The sequence below is a fragment of the Cetorhinus maximus genome, chromosome 7 (assembly GCF_964194155.1).
Source record: "Cetorhinus maximus chromosome 7, sCetMax3.hap1.1, whole genome shotgun sequence".
NCBI classification, from domain to species: domain Eukaryota; kingdom Metazoa; phylum Chordata; class Chondrichthyes; order Lamniformes; family Cetorhinidae; genus Cetorhinus; species Cetorhinus maximus.
Window position 1 is genome coordinate 17052286 of NC_135885.1, and position 24900 is coordinate 17077185.

The 24900-nt window shown below is 40.5% G+C and overlaps 1 protein-coding gene across 3 annotated transcripts in view; it reads left to right on the forward strand.

The window, feature by feature from the left end:
* The window catches only part of ppp2r3b (protein phosphatase 2, regulatory subunit B'', beta), a 148959-nt gene that overhangs the window by 51048 nt on the left and 73011 nt on the right, over positions 1–24900 (forward strand). For all 3 annotated transcript variants that reach the window (XM_078545111.1, XM_078545113.1, XM_078545112.1), the window contains 3 exons: positions 11479–11664; positions 18149–18252; positions 23009–23111. In XM_078545111.1, coding sequence (XP_078401237.1) covers positions 11479–11664; positions 18149–18252; positions 23009–23111 — 393 coding nt within the window. The remainder of the gene's footprint in view (positions 1–11478; positions 11665–18148; positions 18253–23008; positions 23112–24900) is intronic.

Genomic DNA, 24900 nt, shown 5'->3' on the forward strand with positions numbered 1-24900 from the left:
TTACATTTACATCTATGACGACCTTTGACCTGGAAACAGTACAGTAAGGGAAATTTGTAATTTCTTCAAGGTCTGTGGAATTGTAATTGGTTTTAAGAATGTTTTAAAGGGCCTTTTAAGAGTTTGCGTTAGTGATAAACAGATTGATTGAAATTTTCTTGGACAATAAGAAATATTGGCCCATGTGATCTGGAAGTAGTACCAACAGAAAGGAAGTTAAGACAGAAGCTGTGTGGCCATATGCAAAAGAGAGCTGGAGGGTGCAGGTGATCAACATACACATGCAGATATAAAAATAAAGCAGACAGAAAGAGGAACACAATACATGCAAGGAGAAACCAGCAAAGACCTACAAAAGGATTGATTTTCTATTTGGCAATAAGAAGGGAAGTAGAATTCCAGAAGCTCTTGGAGAAGCAATGCATGAGCGAGCTAAAAGGGAAGGAACCCTAAAAAGTGGTGTGACTGCAAACTCTCTGCCCTTTTGTATCAGAGGACCAGACCATGAACTGGGTGTTATTGGTTGTTTGGCTGAAATGGAACTCTGCAAAGCTGTGCCATAAAACTGATGTGACCTGAGTGGGAGAGGGTTGGTAGACATGTGCCGTGTTGGTGCTAACCATATCCAGGTACCTCAGATGGACTACACCCGCCAGTGAATGCAACTCCAGGGCTCAATCAATTGAGTTGGAATGATTGAGATTGCACATGGTGCCACATTTGTGTGGGAAGTGATGTGAGTATTTGTGGTTGCATAAGACATATCTTTGTGGCGACTATTTAAAGTGAAGTCTGTCTTTTTATTTAAAGTATCATTTGCCTGTTAATTTGCATTGGTTCTAATTTGTGTCAAAATAAAGTTACAAAAAGTGAAGCCTTGATAATTTCTCCATTTGAGGGTCATTCGGTAACTTTAGTTTATGGTTACCCCATGGAGATTGTAACACAGCACTTCTCCCATGCATGAACAGCGAAACACTTCATGATGTGGCTACTGATTAAACAAAAGAGGAAGTTAGCGAAGAGAATTTAGCCCAAGAAGTGAACTTTTATGATGCTTTTGAATGCAGAGAAGGGAAAGCTGTTTTGGTAAAGCATTCCAAAGGCACGGACATATTGGAGTAGGAGTAAGAAGCAGCTTTGAGAAGCCAATTTTCAAATTAGTCCACGTATTATCTAAGAATCACTTTTAACCCTAATTCACTGCAAGGCTTCAATGTGAATGGAATTCAGGCGACTTCATTCCAGTTCCTAGTGAGTAGGTGTTTGTGCCAGAATTTGACAGCTTCATGCTGAGTCTTGTACTAAGCGTTTTAAGTTGCACAGTTGAAGTAAGGGGACATGGAAAATCATTGTTGGGACTTGGTGCCCCAGTAGAAAAGATTAATCTCCAATGGTACACCTCACGTTGACCACTACATCCAAACAAAAAAAGCAATAATGCAAAGAGAAAAGTAAAAATTAAAACTGGATAGCTCCAAGCTTTTGCAATCATTAATCCTTCATTTATGGTTTTATTACACGAATTTATTCCATAGATTGGCTGCTGAGAAAACTCTTTTTTTCTAGCTAGCCCTGAGAAAGTGATGATTTATCTTCTCCTTGAACTATTGATGGGGTTCCATGGCGTTAAGTAGTGAATTCTGAGATTTTGGCCAAGCAATGAAGAATAGCGATGTATATGCAAATCAGTGTGGCAGGTGACTTAGAGGTAATGGTATTCCCTTGATTTTGTTGCACTTGCCTTGTTGGCAGAAATTGCACGGCCTTGAGGTTTAAGTTTAGTGAGTTGTACAGTCATAGTGTGCTAGTGATATGAGAGGGGAAGACATTTGAATTTGGTGTTTGTGATGCTGATCAAGCAGACTGCTCTGTTCTGCATGATGTGCAGCAACTGGTGTTGTTGCAGTTGTACTTGTGCAGACAATTAGTGAGTATCCCTTCACTCTTCTGACTCTAGCCTAGAGAGACTTTGAGAGGTTAGGAGGCGAGTCATTTGTCGCAAGAGTAACCATCATCTTCCTTACACTTGCATTGTTTTTTGTTCAGTTTGTTCCATTCATCATGATTCGTGAGTACTAAAAAAAGAAAACGATTGTGAATTAATTCCTCCCTTTCTAACTCCCTGGAATGATTCTGCAGTTTAGTATCTCTGACTCCTCGATTACTGCCTTTTTAAATTAATCTGGAGGATCAGTAATTTTATATACATGGTGTAAAAACTATGATCTTCTCTGTGGGTTCAGGTTACAATAACAAAGTCAATTTTTGCTCATGCTCTATCATGACCCAATTAACCAAATTATTGCCTTTCTCAGCTACCTCCCAAAAATAAGCCCCTGGCCATTGCCCTGATTGTTTTGTCTGCATGGAATGGTGGGAAATATTAGAACACTACAGTACACACTACCTGTATGCGGATGTAAAGTGTCATGTGATTTCCTAAACTGGCACAAGTCTTCAACACTTGTTCACACAAATCTTGCATGACATCACCTTTCTTAAGGTCTTCTATAAGTTAAATCTATTTGAGATGGCTGTTTTTTTGATGTAACAACAGACTTGGAATGTTGCATATGTACAATATTCTGGTAGTGCATTTAACTTTGTTACTTTGCAATTGGAAGTTAATTTGCTCATGGGTTGAGTTTAGTTTATTAAGTATTAACTAACTTCTGTATGCTGAAAAAAGAGACATGTTGCTGAAGCTTTTTGTCTTGTACTCATCAGAACATACACAAGAATGTGAAATTTCAAGTGATCACAACAGTTTATACTACAGGAGAAAAGGGTGCTAATTGGCTGGTAAGTTGACTCCTCTGGCCAAGGTTGTGCCATGGGGAATTTGGCATTCTTGCGTTTGTCCTGATGAGTGCATAACAAAGAGCTTTGCCAACATGCCTCTCTTTTCAGCATTATTCAAGTTCTGAACTTACTTTTGCTTCTTGCTCCACCCCCTCCCCCCAAAAAAGCTCTGTTTTGAGTACTTTAGGGTGTTTAGTCATGTACGTTATATCAGAAGAGGTCATTTACATTTCTGTATTAATATTGACACTCCTAAAACTTCACTTAATAAGATGCAGAGTGATAGTTAATATGCTGTTTCCTTTTCAATTTTTTGGGGCATGGAGACAGGAATAAACCTTTCGCAAATCTGTAAGTAAGAATGGTTTGGAGCTAGATGTTCTCATCACGTTAGCAAGCATTCTAGCCACCTCACTTGTAAGAACAAAAGATTGTTCCTGTTCAGAATTTCACCTTGCCATGGTAGGATGTACATAGTTCACTGCAATGTAAATAAAGCTTCACAATTCCTCCCCCTCATAGCTTCTGTCAGTAACTACCATTTGGAGGACTTTTGAGAGCTGATGTAAGTTTGAGCAGTGTCTCTATCCATGACTTTAGGGGGTTTCTTAACTCGGCATTAGAATTGCTGTATTACTGGTGTTTCAGCATTATTTTCTAAATTTATGTGAAAGCAAGCACTAATTTTTGTTAAGAGAACAGAAAATGCTGGACACATTCAGCAAGTCACTCGCCATCTGTACGTGGAACACACAAGTGAATGTTTGTGTGTAAACCCTTTATGAAAATTAGAAGAAATTACAAATGACCAAATAAAAAGGAAAGAACAAAGGAAGAAAATCTTGCACACAACAAAGAGGAGTCAAATGATGTGTGACATCTTAAATCGAAAATAGAAGATGGTTAAACGTCTGAAGTGGCACTAACTTGAGGGAATCGAAGATGAAATGACAGAAATTAAAACATTTTCCAAGGTACAATAATTTTATCCTGCAGGATGCAGGTAAGGTATTTATTTTAAAAAAAATAGAAAGTGCTGCAAATAGACAGGAGGCCTGGTGGATCTGAAAAGAGAAAACTGCTTAATTAAAGAAAGACTTGCATTTACATGTTGCATTTCCCAAACTCAGGCCATTCCAAAGCACTTTACAGGCAATTAAGTACTTTTGAAGTATAGTATAGAAACTGTGTAATGTAAGAAACAAAGCCACCAATTTGAGCACAACAAACTCAAACAGCAATGTGATAATGACCAGATTTTTAGCAGTGTTGATTTGAGGGATAAATATTGGCCAGGACACTTCACTTCAAGGTTCAAATGTTCAACAGAACTGGAAGCTTGGTGACCTTAGTAAAATTGGGAGTTGCAAGTTCCCTCCAACCCTCACGCCATCCTGACTTGGAACTATATCGCCATTCCTTCATTGTCGCTGGGTCAAAACCTTCTTATCAGCATTGTGGATATACTTACGCCAGATGGACTGCAGTGGTTCAAACAGGTAGCTCATCAGCACCTTCTCAAGGCAGTCAGGTTTGGGGAACAAATTCTGGCCTTGCCAGTAATGCTCACATTTCATGAATGAATAAAAAAGTCAAAAGCTTACTCCCTTTTTTGCAGCCTTCTTTTTACCTCTAATATCCTGGAACTTGTAAGTTAAATCTAATCGCTGTATGGATTTTAGTGCCACTCAGCTGATTACTGTGCTGTAATCATCGGAAACAAAGGTGAACTGCATGCTTTTATGGAATTGAAGAAAATGAAGGAGAAAAGAAAACCACAAGTAGAAGTCAAGAGCCCGGAATGCTGACTTCTGTCACAGAGGCAATTAATGTTTTCAATGGGCTGTAAATAGTTTTTTTAAGTATAGAAAGGTAACCGTGTAGGATACTAAAGAAGGAAAAGTGAAATCCTGCATAGGAGGGTGTCTTTGAGAGTCATGGAAAGGTTGGGATCCAGTTATTCAGTGAAGCAGTCACCAAATCTCCATTATTTATTTTTTCATGGGATATGCGCATCACTGGCTAGGTCAGCATTTGTTGCCAATCACAGTAGGAACAAGGATTGGCAGAAACTGGGAGGAAAAGGTGGAGTGTTTTAGCATAAGGGTTAAACCGTTCAATTAATTGTGGCTGTGTTGCCAATTTGTTGCAGCAATCCAAAACTAATTCCACTCCCCGGTTCTCTCCCCATAAATTTGTTTTGCTTCAAATGTTTATCCATTTCTCCCTTAATAATCTCTCCTTTAGCTACTCCCTATAGCAAAGCATTCCATATGCAACAACCTCCATGTAGAGACATTTCTCTAACCTTCCCCATCATCCTTTCATGAGTAATTTTAAAATGGCAACTATTTCTCACAGACTTCCCAACCAGAGGAGATAGTCCTTCTCAATTTACTCTATCAAAATTAATTTTATTCTGCACTATAAATTTTTGTGTTTTTAAAAAAAGGAAACTTAAAAACAAGTTTTTAACTTTTTAGGCCTTCTTTGCACCATTGTAAATAGTTCTAAATCTCTACCCTTCTCATAACTACAGTTTTCACTCTCTAGCATCCTGTGAATCTATGCTGTATGTTCTCTGGGTTTAATGTCCTTTCCACAATGGGACTCCTAAAATTGGGTAATATTTATAACTGTGACCTAACCATTGCATTCTACATGGACTATAAAAGCAGAGAGGTTAAAAAAACTGCACATATTTATAAAGCTCAAAATACTGTTGACTTCTTTTGACTTAATCTATCTGTACTTGCACAGTCAAGAAATTGTGTGAATCTCCATGTCTCTGTCCATTCACATCTTTCCTGTCAAGTGTATTCTCTCATTCTTTATTTTCTCCCAAAATGTATAGCACTTTTCCAGATAGCCTAGCTTTTTGACAAATTTGCTATCTTTGTGTTATCAGCAAGTTTCAATACTTGCTCCCTCTTGCAAATCCAAATCTCTCTCTCATTAAGAACAAAGGTGGGCCCAGTACTGACCTAGGTACATTATCCAACTCGTCTTCAATCCAATCAACACCCATCAACCCTAACCCTTTATTTCCTTCCCAGCAATTGACTGCAGCTCACGCTAATGTCCAGGGAGGTGAAATCTATCTTATAAGGAAGAAATCAAAATTTTTAGTCTTGTACCATGAAATATATGTGTTGCAGTAACGATCAATGTCCGTTCCAGAAAAAGTGAGTTTCTTTACTTGTGCTTCTGAGCTTTCCTTTTGCTCCTTCAAATGCAAAACTTGAAAAGTAAGACATCATGAAATGACATTTTCTGAAATTTGTATCTACATTGAAAGCTTCAGTGGAACATTAAGGAAAAATAATAAGCAGCAAAAGATTTTCTGCTAGAGAAAAATAGTTATGGGAATCATTCGGCCTTTATAAACAGGGATATAGAGCACAAGAGTAACTTTGCTTAAGTATGCTGTGAATTTGCTGTTAGTATACCTCACTCATTCCTTGGGGAGCCAATGACAAGGGACCAAGAGAGTGAGGAGAAATATCTTTATGTAGAGGATTGTTTGGCAATGGAATGTTTTGCCTTGAAGTGGTTACTGCTGTGTTCATCGCACCTTGTATGTCTACATTTGCTGTTCACAGTCTTTGTCTTCAGGTTGACCTTATTAAAGTGGCTGACTATATTCTGCACAATTTGAAAGAACAGTAGTATACCTATAATATCGGAACCTGGTAGTGTATTTCCAATGGCCAGAAAGCTACTGGAATGCAGCATGTGAAAGTAGTCTACTCCAACATCACTTACAATGGGTTAGATAGAGCTTACCTGCCTGCCTCAACAACAGAATGAGTTGTGCCTTTGTAAGGAAGTAGGAGAACCTATGTTTATAGTTGCGAAGGAGATTGGAATTGGACAAAAATCTGACTTCCATTTGCCCTGTAAATCTCTAAATCTGGAATCTTGGAATAAAGATTTGTCATAAGTGTAATTGCTCCTCCTCAGTCAGCACCTGTTTGGCATTTGCTGATACACTTTTAATTAATGCAGAATATTAAGTAACTGTATCCACTAAAATAAATAGCCCAATTCGAGCAAATATGCAGTTGTGTATTAGAATCCTGTATCCTTATTATGGCAATGGCTGTTTGAACTCAGCAAAAAAACTAGAGAGAGTGGAGAGAGAGGATATTTGAAACAGTTCACACTGTAAATATTGAAGGCAGTGGTTGTTATGTAGACAACACTGACAGCCATTATACTGCAGCAGTGATCACAAATAACCATCTTCTTCTTAGCAGTCCCTTGGGCTCAAGGGATGACTTGCTTCCACTCTAATTTGATGGGTTCTAAAATGGCTAATGAGTCCAATACATGATCTGCAGGCTCTAGCATATGTGGGATTGGGTAGATGGGTTGTTTGGAGGTTTTATCACTCCCTCCAATTCCTCAACTTTGCCTCTGCACATTCCCAATGAAGAATATCAATGTGTTTGGTGCCTTCCCGAATGAGCCTTCTCCGTTTTGGTCAGTCACAAGCCAGGGCCTCCCATCAGTCAGTGGGTATGTTTGACCTGCAGGGATGCTTTGAGGACATCCCTAAAATGTTTCCTCTGTCTCCTTGGGAGTTCCGAGTAGAGCAGTTGTTTCGGGAGTCTGGTGTCAGCCATATGAATGACATGTCCAGCTCAGCAGAGTTGGTTTTGAGTGATTAGTGCCTCGATGGATACTGCTGTTGGATGGCCTTTCTTGCCACTGGATTTGAAGGTTCTTGTCATGGCGTCATTGGTAGTACTTCTGCAGTGCTTTGAGGTCCTGAAGGAGGTCATCCAAGTTTCCGAGGCATATAGGAGTGCTGGGATCACTGCTGCTTGGTAGACCATGACCTTAGTCTCTGGTCCTCAAATACGCTTTCCTCAGTCAGCTGAAGGCGCTGAGCTGGCACGTTGGAGGTGATGGTGAATTTCATTGTCTATGGCTGTCTTCTCCCAAGATAAAAATGGTCCACGTCTTCTAGGATCTCGCCGTTGATCTTTATCGGCGGGGGAGGTGTTTTGCTGTGGGTGCTGGTTGGAAGAGGACCTTAGTTTTCCAGGTGTTTAGTGAAAGGAGCATTTTCTCAAAGCTTCAGAGAAGCAGTCAACAGTGACCTGGAGCTCAGTTTCTGAGTAAACACACACACAAGCGCTATTTGCACCCTGAAGCTCTTTGACTGGTTTTGGTTTCGGATTAAAGGTGACATAGTTTGAACAGTTTCCCGCCTGCTGCATAGATTCTCTCCACCCCTGTGGATAATTTACTGAAGGTGAGGTGTAATATTGCAGCGAGGAAAATGGTGAACAGGGTTGGTGCAATGACACAGCCTTCTTTGACCCCAATCTTCACTGAGATAGGGTTTGTGGTGGTCGCACTGATAAGGATCAAGGCGTATGTGTTATCATGGAATAGGCTGAGGATGGCAATTAAATTTTTGAGGGCAGCCAAATTTGAGGAGGATAGTCCATAAGCCTTTGCGGTTGACAGAATTAAAGGATTTTGTGAGGTCGAATAAAGTCATGTACAATGGCTGATGCTGTCTCTTGTACTAAATAGCAGTGAGATGAATAACAAGTTGATCTGCTTTTGATGCTTTGAATGAGAGAGGAATGTTCGCCAGATGGGCAACTCACTGCTTCTCCAAGTTACAGGGAAACATATTTTTTTCTTTTGCTAATAGTACCTAAATTTCCTAGGAAATAATCTCACTAAACATTTTATCTGGCTTTTCAGTGGAGAAAGAACATTTGTTGATGTGCACGTGTAGTGTAAATAGAAAACTGGATGCTTGCCATTGCAGACAGTTGTCTTTTAAACCTGATACAGAATTGGACTGATTTGCAGAACGCAACCTTTCATGGCTTTCTCTAGCAGCTGAGAAACTCTCAGGAAGTTTGCAGTGAGTTATACTTATTCTGTGAACATGCAAGAATTTTTTTTTGTCTACTGGCTGTCTGAAACTGCAAGTCATTTATAAAATGTTTTTCTCCCACTCACTGCCTTGTAACATATCAATATCTATTTATCAACATTCCTAATCTTTCCTTCTTTGACACCATTTACTTTTTTCTGTGCCTCCACGAAGCATAAGATTTTTGTAACCTTTTTTCTACACCTAAAGTCCAACATAGAAATGTAAGTCCTAATTTTACTTTCACTATTATCTTTATCTGGCAGTTTAAACATTGTTTTGGCTTGACTGTGCTCTTTGCTAGCTTTCATATCTACATCCAGTTTTCAGTATAGGATATCTGATTTGTATATGAAACAGAAAAGGAAAAAATTCAAACCGCTGCTGCAAATAAATTAAATGCATGTAGAAAGCATGATCTTCCCCTTTATTTGAATATAGTCAGCTTCCCACATACAAGCTTCCTACATGTTCCTCAGATCTTTTTCTATCCCTGTATTAAGGAGTTGCATTTAAAATATTTTATTTGTTTACATTTTATATTCTTTTACATTAGTTAAAGTGCAATGGATGTGGTGGTGGTTCAAACCTGGTATACAATAGAGTTGGGAAATTCGCTGCAGCAGTTCGAAGTTACCTGATTTCTCTCTCTTTTTCACAAATCTTTACTGGAGATGGTATATTCTGCTTACGCACATGCCCTCTGTTGTCAGCTAGCATGCTCCACATGTCATATTTGCAGTATAGATGGATGTTGGCTTGTAAAACTTATTTTTTAAACTTTAGTCCATTAGGTCTTCATCTGTTCCAAGGTGCATTGTCATTTTGCCAAGCATAAGTGAAGGGTCAATCATAGGCCCAGATTTTCGTTCCCGAGGCAGGTGTGCAGAGTCTGGAAATTTTCCAACTTGCTGAACCGGCCTCAGGAGCAACACCCTTGAATGGCTGGATTTTCGCTCCAGTGGGATGGGGGGTGCATGCTGGAGCCAAGCTCGCCTCCGTCCCCCACGGAAACAATTCGGAGACAGCCACAGGCTGCTGAGTGCCAAGGCGGGCTGGTTCAAAGGCCTGCCTTGGTGCCTCTAGAACTTTGTCCCAGTTGTGATAAAAGCAGTTAGCCCCTCACAACCCCTTAACCTCCATCCACTCCCCATGCCCCATCTATGCCATCTTATGCCCCACCCATCCCTCCATGGCCCTTCCTACCCTCCATGCCAACCTATACCCCATGGCCCCTTCTTTCCTCCATGCCAACCCATGCTCCTCCCTGTGATCTCTTATAGCCCCTATGCCAACTTAGTGCCAACTCCAGCCAGCCCATAACCCCATATCCACCGACCTTTGCCTTTACACCCTCCATGCCAACTCACCCAGTATCCACCATGGTCAGACCTCAGGAGCCATGTAAGTATTTAATTCCTTACTAAAACAAACATTTGTATGCGTAGCCCCATAACAAAGACTGCTAATCCCTTAGTAATGTCTTGGAACTGTCAGTCAAGCAGGGAACTTACAACAACCCCCTCCCCCACTGTGATAGGTTGTGGATGCAGTCAAGCAGTAATAAAACTGTAATGATGGCCCTCAGGTTATGTCAACAAACAGCTATTGAAATTGCAAGCAATTTTTTTGCAACTCTGAAACACAACACTTCTTTTCAAAATTTAAAGAGCAGGGGATTTAAATAACTTGACAGCTTGAATGCTCCACAGACCTTAACCTATTCACATCTGCTCTTAAAAATCGTAAGTCACACACTGGGGGAAATTGACCTCGCTCCAGTGAAAATGCGGTCTGTTTGAACTCAACACAGCCCTGCTGTGTTCGGGTTTCTTCCATATGTGAATGTTATTCTGCCCCCTCCTTCTCTGCACCCCTATGATTTCCAGATATGGGTCCTGTCGCTATTTTGGTTAAGGTGCACGGTCTCTGAAAATCCAGGCCATAATCTCAGTCTTTAAAATGCTGTCAGTAGATGATGGGCAGGTGTTGGTTGTGGATGACAATGAGCCGTTAATTAATAGTGGCAATAAGAATGTAGGAGACTTTTGCAATCCATTTGGCTAGTCCAAAATTTTGTCACAAACAATCTAGTGTCTCTCTGTCTTTTAATCATTTTTTATATTTCTGCCACAGCTCAAGGATGGTAGGTCAAAACCATCCAAAGCTATCAATGGATAAATGTTCACTTTTACTTGGCTAGAAAAAACTAACTTTCACTTATATCGTGTTTTTCATGGCCTTTAGATAACAAAATCCTTCACAACCAATGAAGCCTGTACAGCTGTAATGTAAAAAATGCAACCGCTAATTTGATGCAACAAGTTCCCACAAATAGCAATGTAACAATGTCTAGAAACCCATTGTGATCTTGATTGAGGAATAAGTATTGGCCAGGACACCAGGGGAACATGGCAGTTCTTCTTTGCGTTGTGCCGTGGGATCTTTTATGTCACGCAAGATCGCAAACGGAGACTCAATTTAACATCTCATCTGAAAGACAGCACACCTGACAATGCAACACTACGGCACTGCCGTATCAGCCTAGATTTATGTTGCAACCTCTGGAATGGGACTTGAACCCACATATTTCAGACCGAACCAATACTTACTGGGTAGTATTTATGCAGAATCTTTCCTCTGCAGATTAAATCATAGGATAGAGCCTGTTGTGTGCTAGGTTGTTCAGGGTCTGTGAAAGTAGCAAATTTGATGGCTGACTTGCCTTGCATGCATTTTAAGCTAAATGTCTTATCTATTTCTTGCAGGTTCAAGCAAAGAAAGAGAATCCCTTGCCTCCAGCACTGAGTGAGTGCATTCCAAAGTTTTATTTCCCTCAAGGTTGCCCAAAAAGAACTCTTAATGTAGACACAGTCATTGCCAGGATAGAAAATGCCTACACACAATTTGAAAATGAAAGAGCAACTCTGGAAGACATGGGAAAAATTGCAAAAGTAAGTACTTTTTGCACTTGCTTCTTTGTGTAGTTTTGTAATATTGTTATGAGGAAAATATAATACCATTTTTAGTTTATTGTTGGTGCAATTTGGTTTTTGAATTGGAGTGGAATTGTTCAGTTTCCTCTTTCCTCCTATACTCCCCCACCCCTCACAACTTCTGTTTTCCTCCCATTCGTTCCCATATATTATAATTACTTGTAATTTTTATTTAACTTACAGGGGGACCTTTGAGTTCAGACAGATTGTGGGTGGGTGGAGAAATTGCGCTGCCCACCCAAAGTCCTTGGCAAGAGGTCAGAACTATTTTGAGGGCCAGTCCTAATCTGTTTAATACCAGTAATTAGTGAGAAAGCCCTACTATTCTAAATACAGGAGAGTTAGTTTATTGTGACTTTTAATGGTACCAACCTCCACTACTTCATTGTAATAGGGTTTCTCCTTGCATTCCTTTGGGAGAAAAAAAGCAAATCTACCTATCTGAAGCAAATTTAATGAATAATCCGGTTGTCTAAAATTTAGTGTGGGTTTCTTCCTCGGCTTTCAGATTCAGCCTTCGGGTTAATTTCAGTTTGTTGCCTGGAGCTGAGTTGACTTATTGGGCTTGTTTAATATTCTGTGCTAGACCAGCACAGATCTTGACCGTTGCTGTAATTTTGCTGAGTGTTCGTTCCTTAATGCATTGTATTGAAATCAAAGTGAATATAAGAGAGCTTGGTTTTGTCTGTTTCTGCCCTCACATAGAAACATAGAAATTTATGGCACAGAAGGAGGCTATTCGGCCTATTATGTCTGTGTTGGCTGAAAAAGAACTATCTAGCCTAACTTGGTCTGTAGCCCTGTAGGTTACAGCACTTAAGTGCATACCCAAGTGCTTCTTAATTACAAGGAGGGCTTCTGCCTTTACCACCCTTTCAGATGGTGAGTTTCAGACCCCCATCACCCTCTGGGTGAAAGATTTTCTCCTTAACTCCCCTCTAGTTCTTCTGCCAATTAGTTTGAATTTATACCCCTGGTTGATGGCCTCTTGTCTATGGAGAATAGGTTCTTCCTATCCACTGTATCTATCCCCCTCATAATTTTATTCATCTCAATTAAATCTCCCCTTAGCTTCCTCTATCCAATCGTTCCTCATAGCCAAGCTTTTCCAGTCCTGGCAACACCCTTGTAAATCTCATCTGTGGCCACTCTAGTGTGATCACATCCTTCCTGTAATGTGACCAGAACTGTGGAAACACCCGAGAATCAAAAGTTTGTACTTTTTGGAATTTATTGGTGACCTAAACCAGTTGTCTGCTACCATGTAAATGTTTTCCACTGCTCAGATATAAACCCTGTTCAAGTTAAGTTATTGATTTGTTGAATAAGTACTGTCTGAAGTCCATGGAAAGCCAGAGGATTAAGGGAGAATTAAGCTTAATTATTAAGGGTGTTTAAGCCTTTCTGAAATGATAAACACAAAAGATGAACAATGAAAGAACAGTACAAGCCTAATTTTACTGCAAGATTGGACAGAATCTTCTCTGCATAACTTCAATTCACATCAAGTTCACCTGCCTATACAAATCTCTGGGTTTGCTCAGTGAAGCCAGTGACACGTTAGGCTTTGATAAAAGCAAAATACTGTGGAAGCTGGAAATCTAAAACAAAAATGGAAAATGCTGGAAAAACTCAGCAGGTCTGATAGCATCTCCATTGATGCTGTTAGACCTGCTGAGTTTTTCCAGCATTTTCTGTTTTTGTTCCATGGTAAACTTTTCTTTTCTGTGCCTCTGGTCTGGTTTTAAACCAGGAAAAAATATGTCCGTTCCAAGCAAAACCCCAAGATGGTCTGAGTTACATGTTGGATAAGTTTGCATGTTTGCGTCGGTAGTGTCTGTGCCTTTATGTGCACTGAGGCATAGTTGATGTGGGCTTTGGCTTCTGAGGATGCATTTGTGTGTGAGTGGCATCAGCATTTCAGCACTGAGGTATGTTTTATCAATATTGATATATCTTTCTTTGTGTTTCTTTGTATATCTCTCTTTTATTATGTGTTGGAATATAAAAAATACAATTAACAAAGATGAAGCAATGAAACAATTATTTGTGTATACCTCTGCCATCTCTACTGTTTATGCTTCATCTGATTCTGTCCTATTTCTGCATTTACTTTTTTCAAATCACTGATACACAATGAATACCTCCCAAAATGGATGTATATTCCACTGATTTGCCAAGTAACACCCCCTGATATTTTAATGGCAAATATCTGTACACATACTGATATCTTTCTGACACTTAGTTACCAGTGCTGAAATGTAGATTAACTGCAGCTTGAGAGAAGACATTTAATGTGTCATTTCACCAAGAATGGCGAGTGCTGTCTTCAGCTTACTCTTCGTTCCTCATCTTATTGAAAAGGAGATTTTGTACTAAATGTTAGCTGCTGGTTTTCTTACAAACATCTAACTCTTACGTAACAAGAGGCAGCTGAAAGATAATTACATACGAGCAAACATAGGAACATATGAATTAGGAGCAGGAGTAGGCCACTCAGCCCTTCGAGCCTGCTCCGCCATTCAATAAGATCATGGTTGATCTGACTGTAATCTCAACCTCACATTCCTGCTCCAGCCTACCCTTGATAACCTTTCACCCTCTTGTTAATCGCGAATCTATCTAGCTCTGCCTTAAAAATATTCAGACTCTGCTTCCACTGCCTTTTGAGGAACAGAGTTCCAAAGACTCACGACCCTCAGAGAAAAAATTTCTCTTCATCGCTGTATTAAATCAGCGACTCATTTTTAAACAATGACTCCTAGCTCTATAATCTCTTGCAAGAGGAAACATCCTCTCCACATCCATCCTGTCATGGCCCTTCATGATCTTAAAGGTTTCAATCAAGTCACCTCTTACTCTTCTATACTCCAGTGGATACAAGACTAACCTGCCCAACCTTTCCTTATAAGACAACCTGCCCATTTCTGGTGTTAGCCTAGTAAATCTTCTCTGTACTGCTAACGCATTGACATATTTTCTTAAATAAGGAGACCAATACTGTACACAACACTCTAGATGTGGTCTCACCAGTGCCCTTACAACTGAAGCATAACCTCCTCCCTACTTTTATATTCAATTCCCTTTGCAATAAACAATAACACACTATTAGCTTTCCTAATTACTTGCTATACCTGCATACCAGTCTTTTGTGATACGTGCAGTAGGACACCCAGATCCCTCTGAATCTCAGAGCTCTGCAATCTCTCACTATTTAATAATATGCTTCTTTTTTATTCTTCCTGTCAAAATGGACGATTTCACATTTGTCCACATTATACTCCATTTGCTTGATCTTTGCCCACTCACTTAACCTACCTAAGCGCCTTTGTAGTCTCCTTATGTCCTCTTCACAACTTACTTTCCTACCTATCTTTGTATCATCAGCACAAATCAGCAACCATTCCTTTGGTCCCATCATCCAAGTCACTTATATAAACTGTAAAATATTGAGGCCCCAGCACTGATTCCTGTGGCACGCTACTTGTCACGTCCTGTCAACCAGAAAAAGACCCATTTATGCCAGCTCTGTTTCCCGTTAACTAGCCAATCTTCTATCCACGCCAATATGTTACCCCAAACACCGTGAGCTTTGTTTTCCGCAATAACCTTTGATGTGGCATCTTATCAAATGCCTTCTGAAAATCTAAGTACAGTACATAAACCAGTTCCCTTTTATCCACAGCAGGTATAACTCCTTCAAAGAACTCCAATATTTTGGTTTAAACATGATTTGCCTCTCACAGAACCATGTTGACGCTGCCTGATTGCCTTTAATTTTTCTAAGTGCCCTGCTATAACATCTTTAATAATAACTTCTAACATTTTCCCTATGACGGATGTTAGGCTAACTGTCCTGTAGTTTCCTGCTTTCTGTCTCCTTTTTTGAATAAAGGAGTTATATTTGCTATTTTCCAATCTAATGGAACCTTCCCCGAACCTAAGTAATTTTGGAAAATTAAAACCAACGCTTCAACTATCTCACTGGCCACTTCTTTCAAGACCCTGCGATGAAGTCCAACAGAACCTGGGGACTTGATACCTATTGTTCCCTTTGTAATTGTAATCATACAACTCAATTCAGTATTATATAAACCTGAAGCAAGTTGTTTTCTGCTGTATAAATATATTTAAAAACAAAGTACTGCAGATGCTGGAAATGCTCAGCAGGCCTAGAAATACTCAGCAAGTCAGGCTGCATCTGTGGAGGGGAAGAAACAGTATGTTTTAGATCTTGGACCATTCCTCAGGATTTGATGAATTTGTAGATAATAGATTTTGCAGATTTACATTTAGAAGGCCAAGGACAGAGAGGTCAGGGTGGGAATGGACAGTGAGGCCAGGATTTTTCAGTCCCACCCATCGCAGGACCAGAAATTCCCGCCCAAAGACCTTTGGCTTATCCATCATTTTCCGTCCCGCCCTAGATAATTCCCGCTGTGGTTGGGACCAGAAAATCCCGCCCAGAATTGAAATGCATAAGCAACAGGAAGCAGAGATATTTGGGTCTACACCTACAAACCTTTAAAAGAAGCAACACAAGTTAAGCTATAAAAAAAGTGCAAATGAAGTACTGGATTTCATTCCTAGAACTCTATTGAACTCTAATTAGACAGCATTTGGAATAATGTGTACAGTTCTGGTCTCCACACTACAAGTAGAATATTGAAGCACTAGAGGAGGAGTGGAAAAGATTTACAAGGATGCAACCATGATTGAACCATTGTACCTCTCAAGGAAGATTGATAACTCGGGGGGCTAAATTTTGCCAGTGGGGAGCGGGGCCCGCTCGCCGACGCGGGATGACGTCGAGGAGAACCCCCGATGTCATCCCCGCCTTATTTAAATTTTCAGGAAGGCGGGGGCACAGCGAAATCAGCTGCAGGCCCGCCGACCTGTCAATGGCCATTTGAGGCCATTGACAGGATCATTAAAACAAATAAAGAACCTGCCCATCCAACCTTAAGGTTGACGAGCAGGCCAGGAGCCCCGCCGGGGAATAGAAAAAACATGAAACCTCATCCACCGGCGGGATGAGGTTTCATGCAGGGATTTTAAAAGTTTAGTAAAGTTTTAGTGTAAATTATGAACATGTCCCATCTCATGTGCCATTGTCACATGAGGGTGACACGTTAAGGATTTTTTTTTTCTATTTTTAATGTTTTTGGAACTGTCAGCAATCTCCTTGAGGCAGCACTTAGCCTCAGAGAGATGTGCGCTCTTTCGTGCGCATGCGCGAAAGAGCGCACTCACTTTTGGGGAATCACCCCCCCCCCCCCCCCCACAGGAAGCGCATAGTGCTTCCCGCTGAACGTCACGCTGGGCGGGCCTTAATTGGCCCGTCCACGTAAAATGGCAGCGGGGCCCGCTTCTCCGGCGGGGATCGGCTCCCCACCCGCCGGAGATTGAGTCGGGCCCCCCACCCGGAAGGCAGAAAATTCTGCTCAGGGGCTCTTTTCTCTGGGAAAGACACCAAGGAAACCTGATAGAGATATTTAAAATTATGAAGATGTTCAAAAGATTGGATATGGAAAAACTGTTACCACTCTAGAACAAGGATATAAGATAACCAATACACAGGTCAAATATAGGAGAATTTTTTTTACACAAGAGAATGGCATGTTTGAAGCATTACGCAAACAAGAGGAAGCTTGATGCAGTGAGAGGAGACTTGTTTAGAATATAAACACTGGCATAGGCCTGGTGGCCTGTTTCTTAGCTGTACATTTTTAAAAATTCATTCATGGGTTGTGCACATCACTGGCACGGCCAGTATTTATTGTCCATCCCTAATTGCCCTTGATAAAGTGGTGGTGAGCTACCTTAAACAAAACTTGGAGTGGTTTTCTAGGCCATATCAAAAGGCAGTTAAGAGTCAACCATGTTGCTTTAGGTCTGGAGTTGCTTGGCCAGGCCTGGTAAGGACAACAGATTTCCTTCCCTAAAGGAGATTTGTGAGCCAGATGACTGACAATGACAATCCAGTGGTTTAATGGTCAGCATTACTGATGCGAGCTTTATATTCCATAATTATTTAATTAACTGAGTTTGAACTGCCAGCTGCTGTGGTGGGATTTGAACACATATGTCTCCTTATGATGCCATGCTAATATCACATCTATCATATAAACATCTCCTATCATCCACCCAAGTATGTAACAGTCTTTTCTTTTGAGTTCCTTCCCTTGCCCTTTTCTTGTTCTGCTCTTTTTTGAATATCATTCATCTGTAATACTTGCAAGGAAGTGTCCAAAATCTAAAATGCCAAATTTTGTTTTTCCACAGGTCCTGTTTGGCCTGCTGGGTAATCCTAGTTTTTATTTTATCTATGCTGCATTACTAGTTGCTTCAGCTGGAACCAACCTTTCTGTAGCATTGTTTCTGTACTGTAAATTCAAGTTCTTGGTTTAGTGAATGGCATTTTATTTGTCTTGTTTGAAAGGTTTGTGACTGCCCTCTGTATTGGAAAGCTCTGTTGTTTTGTGCTGCTGGTGGAGAAAGAACAGGATATGTCTCTGTTCACAAGTTCATCGCAATGTGGAGAAAGTAAGTGTTTTATTCCCTTGCATGTTGCTCCATTCTGAATAGCAACTTGTAATATTTGTAGCACTTATTGAACAAACTTGTATTTAGATTTGAATTAATTAGAAGGGGGTGGGGAAAAATAACTTATTAACTTATTAGTGCTGACATTTTTTTATATTTAAATTAGTAATTAATTGATAAAAGGAACTTTGGAGCAAAAACAAAATAAATTTTTAAAATTAATTTTCAGCAGTTTGTGTTTTTAGTGCAGCCGAAAATAGAATCTACAACATGCTACACCCTATGAAGTGCAGATACTGAACTAGCTATTTGAAGCTATAGTTTCAAGACTGAGGTCAGATAAGCAACAAAAATTGTGAAACCACCAGTGTTAATTTTCTGTGCTTCTGTGGAAGGTTGTATATTTGAAGTTAAACGATATTGAACCATAAGATGTAGTCAACTATTTGACCCATTTGAGTCTGCTCCAGCATTCAACGAGATTATGGCCGACCTGGTAATCCTCAACTCGACTTTCCTGCCTTTTCCTCGTAACCATTGATTCCCTGACTGATTAAAAATCTGTCTCTCTCAGCCTTGAATATACTTAATGACCCAGCCTCTACAGCCCTCTGCGGTAAATAATTCCTCAGATTCACTACCCTCTGAGAGAAGAAATTCCTCCTCACCTCTGTCTTAAATGGATGATCTCTTACTCTGAGATTATGCCCTCTGGTCCTAGACTCTCCCACAAGGGGAAACAACCTCTCAGCATCTACGCTGTCAAGCCCCCTAAGAACCTTATATGTTTCAATAAGGTCGCCTCTCATTTTTCTAAACTCCAATGAGTACAGGCTTAACCTACTCAACCTCTCCTCATAAGAAAATCCCTCCATACCCAGGATCAACCTTCTCTGGACTACCTCCAATGCCAGTATATCTTTCCTTAGATGATCAAACTGCTCACAGTATTCTAGGTGTGGTCTAACTAGTGCCTTGTGTAGTTTTAGCAAGACTTCCCTATTTTTATACTTCATTCCTATTGAAATAAAGACCAACATTCCATTTGCCTTCCCTATTACGTGCTGAACTTGTTGCTAGCTTTTTGTGATTCATGCACGAGGATCCCCAAATCCCCCTGTGCTGTAGCTTTCTGCAGTCTTTCTCCATTTAAATAATATTCAGCTCTTCTATTCTTCCTGCCAAAGTGCATAGCCTCACGTTTTCCTACATTATATTCCATCTACCACGTTTTTGCCCACTCACTTAACCTGTCTATATCCCTGTGTAGACGCTGTATGTCATCCTCACCACTTGCCTTCCCACCTCCTTGGCGATAGAACATTCACTTGTCTCATCCAAGTCATTAATATATATTGTAAATAACCGTAGCCCCAGCACTGATCCCTGTGGCACTCCTAGTTACAGTTTGCCATCCTGAAAATGCCCCCCTTATCCCAACTCTCTGTCTTCTAACAGTTAGCCAGTCTTCTATCCATGCTAATATACTACCTCAACACCATGGGCTCTTATTAAGTAACCTTATATGCAGTACCATATCAAACGCCTCTTGGAAATCCAATATATGTTACATATATTACATCTACCGGTTCCCCTTTATCCATCCTGCTTGTTACCTCAAAGAATTCTAATAAATTTGTCGGGCATGATTTCCCTTTCATGAGGCCATGCTGACTCTGCTTGATTATATTATGCATTTCTAAACACTCTGCTATTACATCCTTTATAATAGACTCAACATTTTCCGAATAACAGATATTAATTTAACTGGCCTATAGCTATCTGTTTATTGTCTCCCTCCCTTTTTGAAAAAGGGTGTTACATTGGCAATTTTCCGATCCTCTGGGACTTTTCCAGAATCTACGGATTCTTGGAAGATTACTACCATTGCATCCACTATTTGTGTAGCTACTTCCTTTAATATCCTAGGATGCAACCCATCAGGTCCAGGTGACTTATCGGCCTTTAGCCCCATTAGTTTCCCGAGTACATTTTCTCTAGTGATGAGGAAAAATTTGGAGGACATTTTTTAACTTTCAGTCATGAGGTTTCTGAGTTGAAACTCGCTCTTAATGTTACAATCCCGTAGAGACTGATAACTTTTAAAAAGGGAGATAAATTTGCCAATGGAAATAATTGCACTTAAAGATTTCATGCTTTAAGGCTTTTACTGTAACAAACAAACTAAAATCAATATACACTAAACATCACTTAGCAGGCAACTAATACACTAAACTATGAAAAGGTACCTTCCCACTAACTAACTAACACAACCAAAAGCCCCATGCCACCTTAATACATTACACTGCACTCAGCAGATTTGTAGCCTTGTACATATGTCCCAAACTCCTCCCAGCTTTCCAATAGGAGCCCTTCCCCTGCCACGAGTCTTCCAGTGTCTTTTTAAAAGTCCCTTCATTTAATCTCTTGAGTATCATTGAATAGTCCTCCAGCAGCAAGGCACTCCTGGTGATTCCTTGGTCTTTAAATCTCTACAAGCTTTATCTCTTCTAAAGGGGAACCCATTCTCACCAGCATTCTGCTTGGTGGTTAACACAAAAACAGCCCTTCCCACTGCTTGGCACAGCAACAGCTGTTTCCAGTCTTCCTCCCCAGGTGTCTCTGAGTCTGAGAGTCTGTGTCCAGAAAGACCAGCTGTCCCTCTTTTTTTTGTGTCAAGTTGTGAAAACTGACACTTGAGTTTCTGTGGGTCGCGACCTGGGCCTCTGTCCCCATGACAACCAAATCACATGGGCTTGTCTCTGAGCAGAGTTCAATAGAATTTCCATTCCCCCATTCCAGGACATTCTGTTTTACCTTAAATTAATATATAACCGTCTTGTAAAGCTTTTCATTAATAACAATCCTTCAAAGCTGGTATAAAGTCAAATATCTCACTGATTTTATAATTATTTGATAATTTCTCAATTTATGTAGTTGTGAAATACCTCAGCAATCTTGTTATGCTTTCACAAGTGTGAATAATTTGAGGAAATTTATAACATAATTGGGGACAATTATTTAGATGAACACTGCATAAAATTTCAGTTGGCCTCGAGACTGGCAACGTTTACATGGTTTTTGCCAGGGCTGTTTTCAGCTTTTTGAAAGTTTTTTCCAATCTGGACATAAGGGGACGATCATTTAGGACTGAGATAAGGAGACATTTCTTCACTCAAAGGGTTGTGAATCTTTGGAATTCCCTACCCCAGATGGTTGTGGATGATCCATTGTTGACTATATTTAAGGCTGGGATGGGCAGATCTTTGGTCTCTGTGGAAATCAAGTGATATGGGGAGCAGACGGGAGTGAATTCAAAGCCCAAGATCAATCATGGTCGGATTAAATGGCGGGGCAGACTCGACAGGCCACATGGTCTACTCCTCCTATATCTTGTATGTCTATGTACGAAATGAACATGCCCTAATCAGAATGCTTGTAAGCATGCTCTTTGATATGTGATTTATTTTTTCCCCTTTTGAAAACTATTTAATGCAGTAAGTTTTATAATTATAATTGAAATCAGATTCTACCACATCACTTGTATCTTGCTAAATAACCACCTTTCAGAGTAGGACCTTTTACTGCTACAGTTTCTAAAATATAATATTTGAGCTGTCTAATTGAGAATTGATGGTGCATGGCAAGCTCCTGTGGTGAGGTGGGATGTTCCCCAAATGACAGTACGATTCTTTCCACTTCTCTCAGAAAGATGAATCGAGTCAGGGTTCCTCTAATACCAGCAGTTCTGCATTACCCATCCCAAGTGGCTGTTCTCATGTCACTCTACGTAGCAGGTGTCTTCAACCATAGGGTTATTTGCATCCTAGCCGAACCTTGTGCACTTGGACACTTTTCGTACCTGGCCCTTTGAATGTAATTATGAATGGGAAATGTGGCAAATGATGGGTTTGTGTCTTTTTTTGACTCCCTAACCAGATAATTTTTTAGGAGCCTCCCATTGCCTCAGTTGAAAGTGAGTGACCATGTATAAAATTTTGGACCTTCGTGGTTTTTCGGTCATAGTGCCACATCACATTATAGTTTTAAACCTCCAAACTAAGGCAGGAACCAAAGATTGAAAGATTCATAAATAGACATAGCTGGTATACGTTAAATAAGAATGGTTTCTGTTTTATCCTAAACTTCAAATACCATCTGTGGAACACAACTGGTCAAGTTTCAATAACACTGATTGTAATCATAGATTGATATTCTGACATTTTTGCTTGATTATCTAAGGAAAGGGTAAGAAACTTTATTCTACCCTTATATTTCTCTTTGAAAGCTATACCTATGAATGAACTTAGGCAGGGGAAACTCACTATGATAATTTAAATTACACATCATATAGTGGGCTTGATTGGCCTAAGTGACTTTTCTTGTCCCACACACTTTTTCAGACCAAGTAATCAAATAATGGTGTTGTGGTAAATGGAAATATGAAGAGTAGGAAAGATAAGGATAGTCTAGATCTTTTTTACATAACTTGTAACAGAGGGAAATGCTTATTTTCCTATTTTCCTCCTGCATGCTGTCTATAGTGAACAATAACTTCACTTTTGTCATTTATGCTTGTGATAAGGGTTAGCGTCATGTTTCCCAACCAAGAATGGAGTAAACTTGTTAGAGAAACATATAATGATTTCCAATTTTGAGATTCGGAAGTCGACCGATTTACGTAATTACGCTGCAGTGTGAAATGTGATGGCCTGCAAACATTGGAAATAAATATCTTTCTTCTTAAAAATTGTAGGATCTTGCAAAACTGCCATGATGATGCATCTAAATTCCTATATCTTCTGGCAAAGCCTGGATGTAGTTACTTAGAGCAAGAGGACTTCATTCCATTGATACAGGTGCTGCATTTTATTTAAAACTTGTTTTTTCTTGAAAGCATTTTGTGGAATGCTGCCAATGTTCACCTACACAGCACAGAAGCTGTAAGGAATAATCGGGGAGTGTCGGGCATATGTTTTGGAAGAGTAACTGAAATATTGCGCTGTTGCTTCAGAATTTTTAGAAAGCAATTTAATAACATTCTTCAAGCACATCATTTAAAATAAGAATGAGACTGAATTAATTTCAAGTTAACTAGCTAGACTGTTAAGTGATTTAGCAGTGACGAACAGAAGATGATGACAAATGGGAAAGGAGCAGTAAATAACAGAACTCTGCTCTGCCTCTCTTCTGTTAATTTTTCACGAGAATGCATGAATATTTTGGAGAAGAGTAAATTTCGTCATATTTGCTGCTGATACCAAGCTGACTAATGTAACAAAAACAATGTTCCAAGAGGTTAGCAAACAAGCTAAGAATGGCAGATTTAAAATAGGAACTGGGAAGGTATGTGCATTAACAACTGTGGTGAAGAATTAGGCCAGGATTTTCCCAGTAGTGGGCGTAAAAAAAAAAAGGCTGGCTGCAATGGCAGGTTTTCGTACCATATCGTGCACTTCAAACACAAATACATATTCATGCACGGGGCTCACACTGTATTGCTGGCAGGCAGCGTCCGATTCACCCGCCGCGCCGTGACCCCAGCACTCTCTAACTCCAGGTGCCATAATTAAACAGCATCCCTGCACAGCATTTGCACTCTCTGCAGCTTAGGACAGCTGCACAAAAGAAATGATTTCCAAAGGCAAAAGACATGCTGCGCCCAAATTCATTGACTCCTCACTGGAGCATCTGTTGGACACAGTCGAGGCCCACCGCGATGTTCTCTACCCCTGCTCTGCCAGCAAGAGTTCCATCAAGGTGACCAATCCGGCTTGGGAGGCGGTCGTAGCGGTGGTCAGTGCAAACGCTCTGCAGAAGAGGTCAGCCACCCAGTGCAGGCAGAGGATGAATGATGATCTCCGTTCCACCTCAAGGGACATCACCACTCACTTTCACACACCCTCACATCTCCATCTGGCCGCATTTCCTCTGGAGTTTGCGTCCTAATCCTGTCCACAGCTCCACTCGTCACCCACACATGCCAGACATCCTTATCATCTGCTCATACAGCTGGAGGGAGAGAATGTAGACCATGTCTGCGTTGACAGTGAGGTCAGTGGCGCACAACCAAGTGAGGATCCTGCACTACAACATCCATCAGAGAGCCATAGTTACTGTGAGTGCTTTCTCCTGTTTCAGAGTCACCTGCCACATACTAATTATCTCCCCTTTCTTTCGCAGGTACCTCTGGAAAGCTCCTGAGGGCATATATGAACCAGGCCATCTAGAAGGACAAAGGCAGCAGATAGATGGGAACACCACCATCTGGAAGTTCCCCTCCAAGTCATTTGCCATCCTGACTTGCAAATATATCACCGTTCCTTCACTGTTGCTGGGTCAAAATCCTGGAACTCCCTCCCTAACACCACCTGGACTGCAGCAGTTGAAGAAGGCAGCTCACCACCACCTTCTCAAGGGCAACTAGGGATGGGCAATAAATGCTGGCCCAGCCAGCAAAGCCCAAGTCTCATGAATGAATGAAAAAAAAGGCCTTCAACTCCAATCCTGGCGACACCTCAGAAGCAGATTCTGAGGACATCATTTTAGAAGACCCGTGACAGCATTCACCCACACCCTCCACCAGCGCAGAGACACACACCTCGGTTGAACCTAGTTCTACAGTAGCCTCGAGGTCACAATCTGGTG